Source organism: Carya illinoinensis, chromosome 11, assembly GCF_018687715.1.
Source record: "Carya illinoinensis cultivar Pawnee chromosome 11, C.illinoinensisPawnee_v1, whole genome shotgun sequence".
Taxonomy (NCBI): domain Eukaryota; kingdom Viridiplantae; phylum Streptophyta; class Magnoliopsida; order Fagales; family Juglandaceae; genus Carya; species Carya illinoinensis.
In genome coordinates this window covers 43,080,860-43,097,167 of record NC_056762.1, presented here as the reverse complement: position 1 = coordinate 43,097,167, position 16,308 = coordinate 43,080,860, and the positions used below count along the sequence as shown (strand labels likewise).

Here is a 16,308-nt window from a genome sequence, read left to right as displayed (position 1 = left end):
GCAAAAGAAGAAGATGCTACCCACTTGGGTGAAGCAACTTGAGTACTTTCTATTAGGGGAGGACGTTTAGATGATTTCTTCTGCCATGTGTTTCTGTTTGTGGCATTCTATTGCGGTTCTAAAACTGTCACAGGAATGATATGATCGAAGTTCATTCTACATACCATGTAAAGAAATTAAATTCTTTATTTTTTTTTTTCAATTTTTGGGAGCATTCAAGTTCTCGGTTCTCATTAAACCGGCTGGGTAAAAGAAGTAAATGAAAGAAGAAACTAGCTCAGAATTTGGTAAGCCAACTGCGCCAATATATCTAAAGTAGGCGGTGGATAAGTTCAGACTCTCATAACAACGAAAAGCAGATGAAAAATGTGAGGTTGGCAAGGAAATGTGTTTAATTCCTTCAGTTTTGCTGAACGCAAAAGGTGCCATTGTACTCTTGGCAAGGACTGTTCATTAGAAGGTGAAAGAAATACTATCTATTGTTGGTTGTGGTCATGGTCAAACTCAAAAAATTGAACATGCACGACCAGTTTGTAACTGCCAACTCTCGCCTATCATTTCTGCAAATGGAAATACCTTTTTACCTTTGTTTTTCCTATTATTAGTGTAAAATGGTGAGCAAGTTGGAAGTTGGAAGGGATGATGCAGGAACTTTTGGTACCAGAGTCAAATGGTTAAAGAAAAACCAAATAACAGTGTTGTATTACCATGGCAGTAGGGGTGCTACCTGCACCCCCGGCGTGGGGTTGATCCCTCCCCTCACCTGCTCCTGCATGGGGGGGGCGGGGGTGTCGGGGTTGGGGTTGGTACCCCTGCAATCTAACATCAGGATGCGGGGGCATATTGTAGGGGCGGGACCCCCTTTGCATAGCCCTACGCTTTTGAAAAAAATAAAAATAAAAAATCAAACAAAAGAACAAAAGAGAAAACACAACAAAATATAAATTCACACAAAGTCTACAAAAATCTAAACTAGTAAAAAATAAACCTGTGTACTCAAAGAGGAGGAGCCATAGCAGAGGATGAGGGTAGAGTGAGATTTAGGGTTAATTTAACCAAACCCCAACGCCCTCCCCCCCCCCCCCTTCCCAAAAACAAAACAAAAAAAAAAAAGACATTTTCAGCTTTCATTTTTTTAAAAATTATTACTAGAAATTTTTTCTCTCTCTCTATCTCTCTCTTTTTTTTTTTTTTTTTGTAATGTATGGTTCTATGTATATAAGTATTTGGGGTGCAGAGGTGGCGATAGGGCTCCGCCCAACCCTATATGGCAATGTGTGACTTAGGTTCGATATACCTTTCTCTCAAACTTCACATTTATCAACTATTTAAGCCAATAAATAACAACTTTGGAGCATGGTTTTTTGTTTTGTTTTTAGTCTCCATCTCATATTTCTCATCACAATTTAGTCATATGTAGAAGGAAAATTCTTTTTACAAGCGAGTTTGCATACCAAATCGTGCACCAATACTAATATATAAGACATCCATTTAATGAAATAATATGAATTGAATATGAAAATGATTTTAAACTAAATGGGTGATTCTACGGACAGGAAAGTTTGCGTAGGAAATGTGCACGAATAAGTAACTTTGCCACGTCAAGTATAACTTAAAATAAAAAACAAAAAAAAGAAAAGAAACAATTACCCGCGTCGTGCAAACTGAACTGGAAAAGCAAATTCATAAACTTGTTCATAGTTTCCTACCTGTAGAAAAACTTCATTTCCTTTCTATTCACATTCGTCTCCTTCACTCCCTTTTATCTCCAAAATACTGATTTTTGCAATCCCTTTTCGAAACCCATTCAAGTTTGTTTTTTCTCCACTACCCGTTCATTGGATGGGCTGTGCTGCACTCCTCCGCCACCAACCCCACCTTCATCAGATTTTTTGAATCTACCTCCACCAGTAGTCTGCATTGGCGTTATCTTTGGCAGCTTTGAACACTTCACCTCATCCACCAGCAGTCGGCATCATCTGTGGTAAGTGGGTTCATTTTCCCCAAATTTTATTTTCATAAAGTTGCTATTACTTCTCTGGGAAGTATCCTGTTAAGCCCAAAGAGTTCAGTAAAGGTGAAAAGGATCGGTGATTTTGACGATGATGGGAATACCTGTAGTGAGCAAAAGCAGTGATAGTGGTTGGGTTCAAGCAAACTATACATAGCCCATGTACATCATGGGAATACAATGAAACAGAGCTCTCTCTCTCTCTCTCTCTCTCTCTCTCTCTCTCTCTCTCTCTCTCTCTCTCTCTCTATATATATATATATATGTTTTTGTCTATCTCCCAATTGGGGTGGGTGCAAGCGTAAAGGTTATAACTACAGCTTAAAATTTTACAAGCAGGTTAAGGTGATAAACCACATTTTTTTTATAATTAAAAAGACAAGGTGATAAACAACATTTTAGGTGAATGTTAATTAGCTGAAGTCCAAAGCTTGATTTTAGGACGCGGGTAGATGCTGTCTATTTTGGACATAACTGGTTTCATCTTGCTTTTAGGTGCCTCATTCCGGTCATTTCTTGTTTAAGCAAAGGTTTTCTCTATCATTGCCTTCCTTTTTTCCTTGATGAGTAGGTGAAAAAGTTTTTAATAAAACATCCATGGTTTGGTCCCATGGAATTTATTTATATAGCAGATGCACTTCTAAAAAAAAAAAAGTATATCCTTGTAGCCAATGACTACTAAATTATGTTTATTGAATTATGGTCATGCATCTTTTCTCTTCTAATAAATTTAGTCAATCTAGGCGCTTAAATGAGGGGAAGAAAAACTCACATAAAGAAATATGTATGGCAATGAGCTTATTTTGTGGATGAATAGAATACAAGATACAGAGGATAGATTATTCAATAAAAGAGAAACTAGTAATGACTTTTTGGATTTATTGATCTTTTCATGTACTTTCTCTTTCTAAAAATTTCCTTACGTGGCTCAATGGAGCTTACTCACTAATGTGCAACTCATCATGCACCTCATTTTACGTCATCATAAAAATTATAGAATTTCTTCACTTCTTTCATTAAGTAATAAAAATACTTGGGAGCAACATGACCACAAGAAGGTGGGCGTGTCGGAGTGGTTATAGGGCATGACTCGAAATTTTTAATATATAGAGACATATGACTTTTCACATCTAAGATATTATCTTACTCTAATCTATGTTGATCTTCATCAGTTTCTCAACTCTAGAGATTTTTTCTCACTTCAACCTTTTTTTGTATTGAAATCATGAAGGGTAACTAGAAGAATTATTGTTCCCTGCTTGGATCAAAACTGCCTTAAAAATTACATGGACTCATTTATATGGACTACTCAGGTGATAATTTTATTCCATAAGTAGTGCGGTTATTTTTCACCATGTTTTTAATCAACATGGATTTATCTTGTGGGTGTAAACTGCAGGAAAATCTACTGCCCCCATTTCACTCATCAGTTAATCCTTCTATTGGTTCACACTTTGCAAGTTCAAGCAATGTGAAAGAAATTCAAAGTGTCACACCTGACTCTAGCGAGGTTGAAAGTTTGTCTACGCCCACTGTTCCTGATGCTGTTGAAGTCAAAGATGACGATGAGTCCGGAACACAGAATACAGTGCATACTGAGGCAGATGATAGCATTGAGGAGCCCAAGTTGGGGATGATGTTTACATCAGAAGAAGAATTACATTCTTATTATAAGAAATATGGAAAACAATGTGGTTTCGGAATAAGTATACAAAGTAGTAAGAGGTATAAGGATGGGACTCTTAGATATATCACACTCGGTTGTGCCCGTGGAGGGAAGGCACGGAACCGGACGTCAAATGTTTCGAGGCCACGTCCGACATCAAAAACAGAATGTAAGGCAAAGATAAATGCTACGTTTGTTGATGGGATGGTGAAAGTGTTGAGTGTACACAATGAGCACAACCATGGCCTAAGTCCACAGAAATCAAGGTTCTTTCGCTGCAATAGAGAAGTGAGCGAGTCTGTGAAGAGAGTCTTAGATACAAATGATCAGGCCGGGATCCGAATGAATAAGAGTTTTGCCTCTCTTGTGCAAGGAGCGGGTGGGTATGAAAATTTGCCATTCTTAGAAAAAGACTGTCGTAATTACATTGATAAGGCACGTCACATTCGAGTTGGGAAAGGTGGCGCTGGAGCTTTTCGTGATTATTTTGCTAGGATGCAATACAAGCATGATGGGTTTTTTTATTCTTTGGATTTGGACGATGATGGCAGGTTGAGGAATGTTTTTTGGGCAGACGCACGGAGTAGGGCAGCCTACAAATATTTTGGCGATGTCGTCACTTTCGACACCACGTATTTGACAAATAGGTATGGGATGCCCTTTGCACCGTTTGTGGGTGTAAACCATCATGGCCAATCAATCCTTTTGGGGGCAGGATTGATTTCTAGTGAAGATACTGAAACGTTTACATGGTTGTTTGAGACTTGGTTGAATTGTATGGATGGTAATGCCCCGAATGCTATTATCACAGATCAAGATAGAGCAATGAAAAATGCCATTGCTGTTGTCTTTCCAAATAGCCGACATAGATTTTGCTTGTGGCACATATTAAAAAAAGTACCTGAGAAGTTGGGTTCCCACAATGCATACAAAACCGGGTTGAAAAGTCATTTGCTCAAGTGTGTGTATGACTCACAGACCATTGAGGAGTTTGAGAAATGTTGGGATGTGTTAAATATGACATACAACTTGCAGGAGAATGCCTGGTTGCAATCATTATACACAGAACGTACTTATTGGGTACCGGTATTCCTTAAAAAAATTTTCTGGGCTGGAATGAGTACAACCCAACGAAGTGAGAGTATGAATGCTTTTTTTGATGGATACGTTCATGCTAAGACAAATTTAAAAGAGTTTGTCGATCAGTTCGATAATGCATTGAGGAAGAAGATTGAGAATGAAAATGGGGCAGATTTTCACTCATTCAACTTCAGAATCCCACTCGTATCTGTCTCTCCATTCGAGGAGATATTTCAGGAGTTGTACACAAACTCTAAATTTAGAGAAGTTCAGCAAGAAGTAATGGGGATACTTGGTTGTCTTCCAATTTTACAACAAAAGGATGGTGTAATTGCAACGTATCATGTAGAAGATGATGTCCGCCTTGATGGTTTCATCAAACAGGTTACCCATTCTGTGTACTTTAATGAAGTTGAGTGTGAGGTGAAATGTTCATGCGGATTGTTTGAGATGAGAGGTATATTGTGTAGACATGTATTTGCAACTTTGAAGGCTAACCGAGTTCGTTCGCTGCCTAAGAAGTACATATTGGACCGATGGAGAAAGGACATAAAAAGAAAATACACTCTGATAAGTAGCAATTATGATGTAGTTGATCCGAGGCCAGACGTGAGTAGATTCTCACGTATAATGAAGATATGTGGTGACGTCGCAAGTAATGCAGCTTCATGTGATGAGTATGCTCAGGATATGATTGACAAGTTGTATGCAATGAACGAGGTCTATCTCAGCAACAAGCCGCCAATCCAAAATTGTTCCAATATTGTAGTTCCAACTGTAGATACAACTATAGGTACAAGTTCAAAGAAAGTAATTAGTCCCCTTGTTGTGAGAGGTAAAGGTAGACCACCATCTTTGAGGAGAGCTTCTATAATGGAGAAAGTGTGCAAGGCCAAGATGAGAACGGCCAAACAAAAGGGAAAACATAGACAAGTAATTAATCCTTAACTTTTTTTGCTAGATTTTGTTTCATTGTTTTTTTTTTTTAATGTGAAATGGTTTTTTTTTTTTTTTTGTAGCCACGTGGAGGAGATACCGAAGTTGTTAACACGTGTAGGAATTTGTTTGGCGAAGCATTGGTTGGGACACAAGAGGGTGTTCCCATTCAGGTATACAAACTCTTCATATTTAAATTATATTTCATTTTTATTTTTATTTGAAAGTAATCAGGTTACTTCATCTATTTTTTTGGTATTAGCCATGTGGAAACATCCCCGAGGTTTTTTGCCCTAGTGGAACCCAGTTTGGCGAACCAATGATTGCAACTCAAGAAAGTATACTTAATTATTCCATTTTGTTTCATCTCTACTTCAAATCCTTAACTTGATTTTGTTTCATCTCTAGTTTATAACTAGTAAACTTTGTGTTATTATCTTCATAGATGCATCTTGGGGTGGATGGAACACAACCGGATAATGAGGATGGAGCACAGCCAAATCTTGGGGATTTTGGTTTATGATTTTGAGATCTATTGAGGGTATTTTCATTTTTCTAACATACAATGTACAAAGTTCCCATTAAGTGGGGCTTCTTTTTGATTGTATGAAATACATGGTTATTGATATGGTAATATCACGCTGGATGTATGCTTCTTGTCTTCCAATTTCAACTTCTTTGTTGTGGACTTCCAACTCCCTCTTCACAATTTCTTCCATTCTTTTTTGAAGCTTTTCCTCCTTCCGATGCAAGTTATTGATTATAGAGTCAGGTAATCAAGCACAGTGCATTCAGTCATGAGTTATTTATTATATATGTTGGACTTGGACAATGGATCTGCATCCATATCTCCGAAGGCTGCATAAGCTAAAGGTTGGTTAGCTCTTGCTTGATGCGAAAGTTAGCCATTGATGATTTACCCATTCTACCATGTAATGCAAGTAGCACCTGCATTGATAATTCAATTGGATAAGCTCTTTATTTTTTAAAGTTGCATGGGTATCTGCACAGGTTTTCACATAGTATTCAGATGAAACAAATTTTACTCACTACTAGATTCTGCCATTGTGACCTTGATTTTTATGCCCATCTTGTTAACCTGTTATCAACAATATAATTGTGAATTGAACAAAGAGATTTTTGCATCATGCAAGGATACAAAACCTAGAAAAGAAGAAGATAGAACCTTTATTTTCGCCTCACAAAATTTTGGTTTGATTTAAAATTTTTTGTTTAGGACAACTTGGAAAAATTATGGACATGCAGGTGATAGCCTAGAGGTAAAAAAAACTTCACAAACTCAAGAAATTGCAGTGTGCAAATGCATGCATAAAGACACAAAAAGAAAAAAAAAAATAGCGAGCGCTACAAGACAAATTTTCAATATGGCTCAATCAATTGCCACATGAAATCCACTATCCAAAAACATTAATTGTGAAGGACAATAAAAAAATGGAGCAGCTTTATCCACCATTACAATAGTCTAGGACTAGGACTATACATAGAGATAAAAGACAGAGAACCCACTCTCAGATCTCACCCACTTTCAGATCTCACACCTACGTGTACACATATATTTTGTATAAGAGGAGGAAGTGGGATATGCTTGGAAGGGAGATTGAATGTGGTAAAGATCAAATTTTCCATCATTCTCATGGCAACAGTTTTGATTCAGTGGTAAAAGTAATTTGGGTGCTTGTGATGGAGATGCAGTGGGGAACAAGTAGCATCTATATATTCCAGCCCCAATAAAAGTTAACAAGGCACTTCTCAAATAATCCCCACCCCAAGAACCCAGCTTGGGTATGTATATTCCATCCTCAAAAACTCCAACTTGAATAAAAATCTAGGATTTTCACACAAAATGTTGACATTGATTAGAGTTGACTAGAAGAACCACCAATAAAGAGTTCATGGCAAACATGGTGGCAGGATCTATAATAGTGGACCAGTCTCAGTCAAAGCAAAGCATCTAAAGACTTTTTGTTATAAAATTTAACATATAGTACTGAACCCAATAGAGAGTTCGGTTATAAGCCATTGATGATTTATAAGCCATACATCATCAATATATATATCACGATAATTTTATTCACCAGGGTCTGCATAATGCAGAACCGAAGACCAGTCCCACCATGCCTGAAATTAGCAAAAGGTTCAGAAATAATTTTCATCGACAGATTTCAATTTCTAATTTTTTTTTTATCAATGATTTATAGTTTTCATCATATGGATTATCTTTATTTTGTGCTAGCTCAAGAACAGACAACAGGCCGCATGTTTATACGGACTCCCACTTGCTTGGATCAATACCTAAAATAGGACAGAACCCGAAAGAGTTGGTTATACTTTGTTTCACGAAAAATTGTTAGTTCCACCATTCAATTGAACAGAAATAGGGAAAAAATGCAGCTCATAATTTAGGAAAAATTGCTCATAATCCAAACCCAACGTGAACCCCTTCGCCTAAGAACAAACGGAATCAACCTGTGTGTGTGTGTGTGTGTGTGTGTGAGAGAGAGAGAGAGAGAGAGAGAGAGAGTACCTTTGCAGGATTGAGATGTCTCTCGGGTTGCGACACAGAGGAGGGAGGGAGATGCCTCTCTGTTAGAGTTTTTGGGTTCATAAACCCATCTTGGGTATTGGCTGCACTTCGGAAATGGAGGATAACAGTGAGAACGAGGGAGGGAGATGTGTAAAGGTCAGATTTCATAAACCAGAGAAAATTGATGAAGGAGGGAGCTAGAGGAGAGGGAGATTTGAATAGAAGAGAGAGATGGAGGATGGAAACCTACGTACGAAACGCACCGTTTTATTTTCCACGTAGACGTCTCCTGCGCGATCCCTGCGCGAAGTCTCCTGCGAATATCTTTTTCCATTCAATAATCACAATTTTTGTATGCTCACCGCTCACCTTGTATAGAAAATGAGTTTATTTTATTTTTAAATCAGTATATATTTTATTCTACATCACTTATATAATAAATTTTGATTTATAAGATTTAAATTTTAAAATAATTTCTTTTATAAAAATTAACATCAACAAAAGTGAACCGCATGATTCTAGAAATAGCCTACTAATCGAACGGCAAAGATCATATATGCAAGAAAACATAAATATAATGACTCACACTCTAACATTACTTCCTCCGCCTGACGAGTGGATAGAGCCGAGGGTGTGGTAAGGCAGAGTACTTTGCGTTCAGATACTCTGGAAACTCATCTATGGCCTCAATCCCATGTATCACTCACTTATCCTTCACCTTCAAGCCTTCCGTTACTCCTCTTCCTTTGTCCAAATTCCACTCCCGGTTTTTGGGCATCCGAAATAGGCTCGGGTGGGTCGGACACTATGGAATCGGACCCTCCAATGGCTCTAGAGCCAAGTGCTGGTTCAAGTTTGGTAAAAGTGGCGTTGATGCTGAAGGTGCGGGCATTTACGGCAGTCAAACCCGTGAAGACTTCGATAGAGATGATGTCGAACAGGTTATTATCTTTTTCCCTCGAACTTTCTCTGTTTACGTATATATGTTTGTCTGTCTGTTGGAGATAAATGTAGCTAGCTGTTATTTCTATTTTTTATTTTCAAGAGCTCTGTGAAAGTAGTGTGCGGTCGTTAATTAAATGGAATCTGTCGAAATTGGACTCCGAAGATTGACAATAGATTTCTGATTTTAATTCATGGTTCTATTCAAGTTGTATTGATCTACAACTTGGTGTACATATCTGTGGTCAGAAGATGGAACACAGATGTTTGTGTTCAACTTCATTAGATTCTTAATTAATTATAATCTGAATATAACCTCAGAAGGCTCTGCAACATGTCACATTAAGGATGTTTGACATTAATACAAGTGCTAATAAGAATTTGCCATAATTTTTTTTTTTTTTTTTTTTTTTCTTGTAAGCAAGTTGCTATACATTCCCAACATAAGCAAATGAAGATGCGAGGAATGGAAGTTGTAAATTTATCTCGAGAAGAGCAGATTGTGGCAATGGGGATGAGTACATAGAAAATTGTTCTCACTTGTGAAATTTGAACCTTAATAGACCTCCCTTTACATAGAACAGTTGACAGTATCAGACATCGACAGTATCAGACATCAAACAAGATATTCGACGATAGAATACCATTCACAATTTCTAGAAATTCTAAAACAGGTAGCTAGGCGAAGTATATTATCGAAAGGGAAGTTTTGCCCCCAATTGGATAATTAGGTTCTGATAGAGGTTGCTGGCCAACCTGAAATTCTAGGTTTGCTATGTTTTTTGGCTCTTGGGATTTCTCAAAATAAAACAATGAATCATAATTCTACTGATTTATCTGGTGGCTACTTAGCAAGGTCACCTTTTCATGTGAACCAAATAAACAGACATGACCTGAAAGATATTAAATATATTTATGTTGAGTATTTGAAAATAGAGGATGAAAACTATTCCATTCTGGTGAAGCTTTGGTGATTATAGAGGAGAGTTAGTAGATTAGTGGAGTTATGAGGAAACGGGTGGCGATTGAATCTAAGATTTTTGAGGTTGTAAGGGAGGGAAGTTGGGTTCATCTTACTGAAAAAGGTTGGAAGGTGGTGAAAAAGGTTAGACTGAGGATAGGCACGGGAAGGTGGTTCTTAAAAGCTCTAGAGGATTGCTTGAAAGCTGGTAGGAAGGAGTTTTTTTCTGGGCATAGAGAAGGTGATAGGGGGTATGTTGCACAGAAACGTACTAATTCTAGAGGAAGTTTTTTAGAGCTGATGGAATATGGGGGGGTGGATATCGGAATTTCTTGTTTATTCCAGAGGATAAGGAAGGAAGGGGGTGGAGGAAAATGGTGGAGGCACTGAGGGAAGCTGGCTGTACTGGTGGAGCAACTTCACAGCCACCACAAAGCTCTTCTTACAGGTCTTACAGGGAGGTGCTCCAAGCTACAGTCAGGGGGTCACATCACTCTGAGACTATGGCAGGTGCTAGAGGAGGGGTAGGTCTGCTAAAGGATGGGTTGCAGGCTAAGGGGGAAGCTAGTAGAGCTAGTATGAATGAGGAAACGGTGTTGAGTGCTTTACAGGAGATAAAGTGTCAGGTTGATGCTTTGCAAGTCAACTTAAGTAGGCTGTTACGGTGTGCTGAGGAGAATAAAGGGATTGAAATAGAGTTAGGCCAGATAGTGGGCTGTGGCCCACGGATTGGAAAGCAGGGACAGAATGAGATGGGGGCTGGAAAACAGATACAAGTGGGCCAGGGGGGAGAGGAAGATCCAAAGGGCAAAGGTGTGGTTCACGGGCTGGGCCTGGGCAAGGGTGTGCATGGGCTGGGCCCGAGTAAAAACTCAGGCCTGAACTGGCGTGTAAAAGACCCGAAACAGTGTGTTTCGGGTCTGACCATTGAAGCCGATATGGCACCTATAGGGCCGGGTCCTGGGGTGGCTCTGGCACAGAACCGGCCGACGGTGGAAGGTGGCTCAGGCGAAGTCCTGCCGGTGGTCGTACAGTCGCCGGAAAGGGAGGGGGCCGAGATTGAGGGTCTGTATGGGGAGTCCGATACAGTACCTCTAGGGCCGAGACTTGGGGTGGTTCTGGCACAGAACCGATCGACCATGTGCGGCGGCTCAGGTGAGGTCCCGCCGGTGGTAGTACAGTCGCCGGAAAATGAAATGGAGGCTTTAAGCAACGGGATTGAGCCTATTCTTTTCAGTAAGGGTTCGGGAGCTGTCCAGGGAGGGTCTTCATCGAGTGGGTTTGTACAGAACATTTCGGTGACTTGTTCTGAACCATTAGAGCAGGTGTTTTTACCTGTAGTGCAGTCTGGTGAGAAACTAGAGGGCTTGGGGGTGCCGTGTGAGGGGATACAAGAAAAAACAGTGGAAGAGGTGGAGGGAGGGTGCTCTTCAGCTAAGGAGGAAGGGATGTTGATGTTGTATGATCCTACTAGTATTCCAACAGAGGAGGAGGAGGCTGTAGGAGAGGATCCCACACCTTTAAATGTGATTCCCCCTAATATTTCCACTGACTGGCTTTTAAAAAAGGTTGAGGACCTTCAAAGCTGTTTGGGAATATCTTGTGAGGGGTATGAAGAGCAATTTAAAGCTTTGATTACAGCCATTGCAGCAGGACATCAGGGAGTAGGGTCAAAAAGAGATAGGGAGCTGAAACGCTTGATGTGGTCTATAAATTATGAAGGAAAGGAGGGAAGTGCGAGTAGGGGCAGAAATAAGGGAAGGGCTGGAGCAGTTTGTAAATGAAGCCAAAAATTCTGAGTTGGAACGTTAGGGGGTTGAATGAGTCGAATAAACGTCTTTGTATAAGGGCTTTGTTAAGGCAATGGAAGGCGGACGTCATTTGTTTGCAGGAAACAAAGTTGAAAATCATTAGTAGAAGAATTATTAGAAGCATTTGGAGTTGTCAATATGTAGGATGGATATATTTACCATCGAAAGGGGCCTCGGGAGGTATTTTGGTTATGTGGGATAAGAGGGTTGTGGAGTGTACTGATGAGTTTATGGGGGAGTATGCAGTGGGGTGTTCCTTTAAAAATTTGGAAGATGGGTTTGTATGGGCATTCGCTGGGGTTTATGGGCCTAATTTGGATAGGGAGAGGAAAAGGTTGTGGGATGAGCTGGCTGGACTTAATTCTTGGTGGGAGGTCCCATGGTGCATTGGTGGGGATTTTAATGTAACAAGATTCCCTACCGAAAGATCGGGGGCGGGGAGACTTCAAAATTCAGCAATGGTGGAGTTTTCGGACTTTATCTTTGAACTAGGCCTTATGGATATTCCTCTGATGGGAGGGGAGTACACTTGGTCTAATAATCACACTTGGTCAAGATTGGACAGGTTTCTTATTTCGCCTTCGTGGGAGATGCAATTTCCAGATCTGACCCAGAAGAGGCTCCAGAGGTTATGTTCTGACCATTTTCCTGTTTTACTAGATGGGGGTGGAGTGCAAGGGGGTAAGAGGCCTTTTAAGTTTGAAAACATGTGGCTAAAAAAGGAGGGGTTTGTGGATTTGGTTAGAAATTGGTGGAATTCTTATGTATTTGAGGGTAATCCGAGTAAGGTGTTGGCTGGAAAATTGAAAGCTTTGAAGAAGGATTTGAAGACATGGAATGAGCAGGAGTTTGGTGAAATAACTAACCAGAAAAATTGCTTACTTCAAGAATTACAGAGTTTGGAGGGAGTAGGTGATGAGATCAATCGAAAAGAGCAAGTAGTAACTGAACTCGAAAGACTTACCTTATTGGAGGAGATTTCATGGAGGCAAAAGTCAAGGGCGTTATGGCTTCGGGAGGGGGATAAATGCACCAAGTTTTTCCATCGCGTAGCTAATGCACATAGGAGGTTCAATACCATTGAGTCTCTGAATATTGATGGTATTACCTCGTCAGATCAGGCGGAAATGAAGGAATATGTAGCTGCACATTTTGAAAACTTATTGTCAGAACCTATTGCTTGGAGACCTAAGGTGGATGGCCTAACTTTTGAGAGTATTGACCAAGTTAGTAGGGTGTGGTTGGAGAGACCTTTTGAAGAGGAAGAAGTACATAAAGTTCTTAGGAAAATGAATAAAGATAAAGCTCCAGGCCCGGATGGTTTTAACATGGCTTTTTTCCAAACTTGTTGGGAGGTGGTGAGAGAAGATGTTATGCGGGTTTTCCAGGAATTTTTCACTCATGGCAAATTTGAAAAAAGCCTAAATGCTACTTTTATTGCCTTAGTCCCTAAAAAAGCTGGGGCAATAGAGGTACAAGATTTCAGACCGATCAGTCTTGTTGGCAGTGTATATAAGATATTGTCGAAGGTGTTGGCAAATAGAATGAGCACGGTAATGGAAAAGATTATCTCTAAATCGCAAAATGCCTTTATTAGGGGGAGACAAATACTAGATTCGGTTCTCATTGCCAATGAATGTTTGGACAGCAGAATCAGATCAGGAATTCCTGGTATACTTTGTAAGCTAGACATGGAAAAGGCATACGATCATGTTAACTGGGACTTTCTGTTGTACATGTTGAGTAGATGTGGGTTTGGGGAAAGATGGAGGAAGTGGATAGGGCATTGTGTGTCAACGGCACGCTTCTCGGTATTGGTAAATGGAGAACCAGTGGGCTTCTTTAATAGTTCGCGAGGGCTACGTCAAGGAGATCCATTATCACCACTTTTATTTGTAGTAGTCATGGAGGCTCTGAGTAAAATGGTGACGGCGGCTGTAGGAGGAGGGTTCTTCTCTGGTTTCTCTGTGGGGGATTCACATAGCCAAACTATTATTTCTCACCTTTTATTTGCAGATGATACCTTGCTATTGTGTGAGGCAAATGCTGGACATATTCAATCATTGAAGGCCATTCTACTTTGTTTTGAAGCTATTTCCGGATTGAAGATTAATCTTGATAAGACAGAAATGGTCGCAGTAGGGGATGTAAGTAACATGAGCAGATTGGCTAACATATTGGGATGCGTGGTCTCTTTCTTGCCGATGAAGTATCTTGGACTCCCATTGGGGGCTTCTTTCAAAGCTAAGTCTATTTGGGATGGGGTTTTGGAAAAATTTGAGCGTAGGTTGGCTGGTTGGAAAAGGTTATATTTATCCAAAGGGGGGCGGCTCACTCTTATTAAGAGCACTTTCTCAAATCTTCCTACGTACTATTTGTCTCTATTCCCTCTTCCTGCTAGCATTGCATGTAGAATGGAAAAACTTCAACGTGATTTTTTATGGAGTGGAATAGGGAGTTTAAGTTTCATTTAGTGGGCTGGGATAAGGTGTGCATTTCCTTGAGAGATGGCGGATTGGGGGTTAGGAATGTGAGGATTCTTAATAGGTCTTTATTAGGAAAATGGCTTTGGCGATATAACAATGAGAGTGGAGCCTTATGGAAAGGGGTGATAGATTTGAAATATGGTTGTGAAATGGGGAGTTGGTGTACAAAAGAGGGAAGGGGGTCCTATGGAGTGGGGTTGTGGAAGTTCATACGGAAAGGATGGGATTCTTTTGCTAGTAATACTCGATTGAGCTTGGGGGATGGAAGAAGGATACGCTTTTGGAAGGATTGTTGGGTGGGTGACACAGTGTTGCAGGAGGCTTATCCTGCTATTTACAGTATTGCAAGGGATCCAGATGCCATGGTAGCTGATTTGAGGGTAACTATACAAGGTTCACAAGAGTGGAATATCAGCCTAAATAGGGAGGTACACGACTGGGAAGTGAACATGCTGGTGGATTTTTTTAATTTGCTGTATAACATTCCTATTGCTGCCACAACTGAAGATGTGATGATTTGGAGACCTTTGAGGAAAGGAAAATTCACAGTACGCTCGTTTTATAATTCTATTACTGGGCAACAAGGACATTCTTTCCCCTGGAAGAACATTTGGAGGACTAAAGCACCAACAAAGGCTGCCTTTTTTGTTTGGACAGCAGCCTTAGGCAAGATACTGACTAATGATAATCTGAGGAGAAGGGGCCTTGTTATCACGGATTGGTGTTGTATGTGTCAGAAGAGTGGGGAAACGGTGGATCATCTACTTTTACACTGTGAGTATGCTAGAGACATGTGGAACTACTTTTTCAGCAAGATGGAAATAGCATGGGTGATGCCAGGCCGGGTGGTTGATCTTCTGGCATGCTGGAGAGGTATTACTGGGACACCACAGATTGCAGCTGTTTGGAAAATGGCCCCTATTTGTATTCTTTGGTGTATTTGGAGTGAACGTAATGAGAGACTCTTTGAGGACCATGAACGTTCCTTGGAAGAGTTTAGGAGTTTCTTTTGGAAGACTCTATTTATGTGGGCTATGGGGTTGGATTTAAATGGGCTTAGTTTTCATGATTTTCTTGTAACTGTTACTAGTTCTTAAAAAGGTGTATGCTTTTGTATACCTCTAGTGTACTTGGGCTATGCCTATCCTTTTATCAATGAAATATCATATTACTTATCAAAAAAAAAGATATTAAATATCCTGAGGTTGATTAATCATGCTCTTATTGTGATCAAGGAAAATAGTCTCAAATACAGCCACAATGAGAAATTTATTGGTGACATTGTTCTACCTTGCAGTATTTTAATTACATGGGAATGCTTGCTGTGGAAGGTTCATATGATAAGATGGATGCTCTTTTAAACCAAAACATCCACCCTGTGGACATCATATTGATGATGGCTGCCTCAGAAGGCGACAAGCCAAAAATTGAAGAGTTGCTAAGAGCTGGAGCTAATTACACAGTCAAGGATGCCGATGGACGGACTGCCCTTGACAGGGCTGCTAGTGATGAAATCAAGGACTTCATTCTGAGTTTTACAGTTCAGAAGGCATAAACTAGATGCTTTTTTTTTTTTTTTAAATGGTAAAAGAGAGAGAGAAGTAATGGAATATGCATGAGTCCTATCATTTAGTCTTCTTTTTTCCCCGAAATCGCAAGTTTCTTTTATTCAAGTATTATCATGACCTTATAAAGAGAGAAAATGAATTGCTGTCATCTAAAATACGATTTCATTCAATGGCATGCTTTTATGTATATATAGTATAAGAAGGAATGAAATTGATTAGTTTTTACCAAAGTGATCTCCGATATAATTACAAAGTATTTGGAAACGCATAATTTTTATATAAAATATGTTCCTAAATGAAAA

The 16,308-nt window shown here is 39.7% G+C and overlaps 2 protein-coding genes across 2 annotated transcripts; both read left to right on the top strand.

The window, feature by feature from the left end:
* Positions 1-3,380: 3,380 nt before the first annotated feature.
* On the top strand, positions 3,381-6,216 carry LOC122282532 (protein FAR1-RELATED SEQUENCE 5-like). The gene is made up of 3 exons (XM_043094469.1): positions 3,381-5,690; positions 5,777-5,866; positions 6,139-6,216. The coding sequence occupies exons 1-3, from the start codon at positions 3,381-3,383 to the stop codon at positions 6,214-6,216; spliced, it is 2,478 nt and encodes an 825-aa protein (XP_042950403.1).
* Positions 6,217-8,831: 2,615 nt separating this feature from the next.
* Positions 8,832-16,176, top strand: LOC122281648 (protein LHCP TRANSLOCATION DEFECT). The gene is made up of 2 exons (XM_043093348.1): positions 8,832-9,179; positions 15,736-16,176. Exons 1-2 carry the CDS (start codon positions 8,919-8,921, stop codon positions 15,991-15,993), a joined length of 519 nt encoding a protein of 172 aa, XP_042949282.1. The 5' UTR covers positions 8,832-8,918; the 3' UTR covers positions 15,994-16,176.
* The last annotated feature ends 132 nt before the right edge of the window (positions 16,177-16,308 follow it).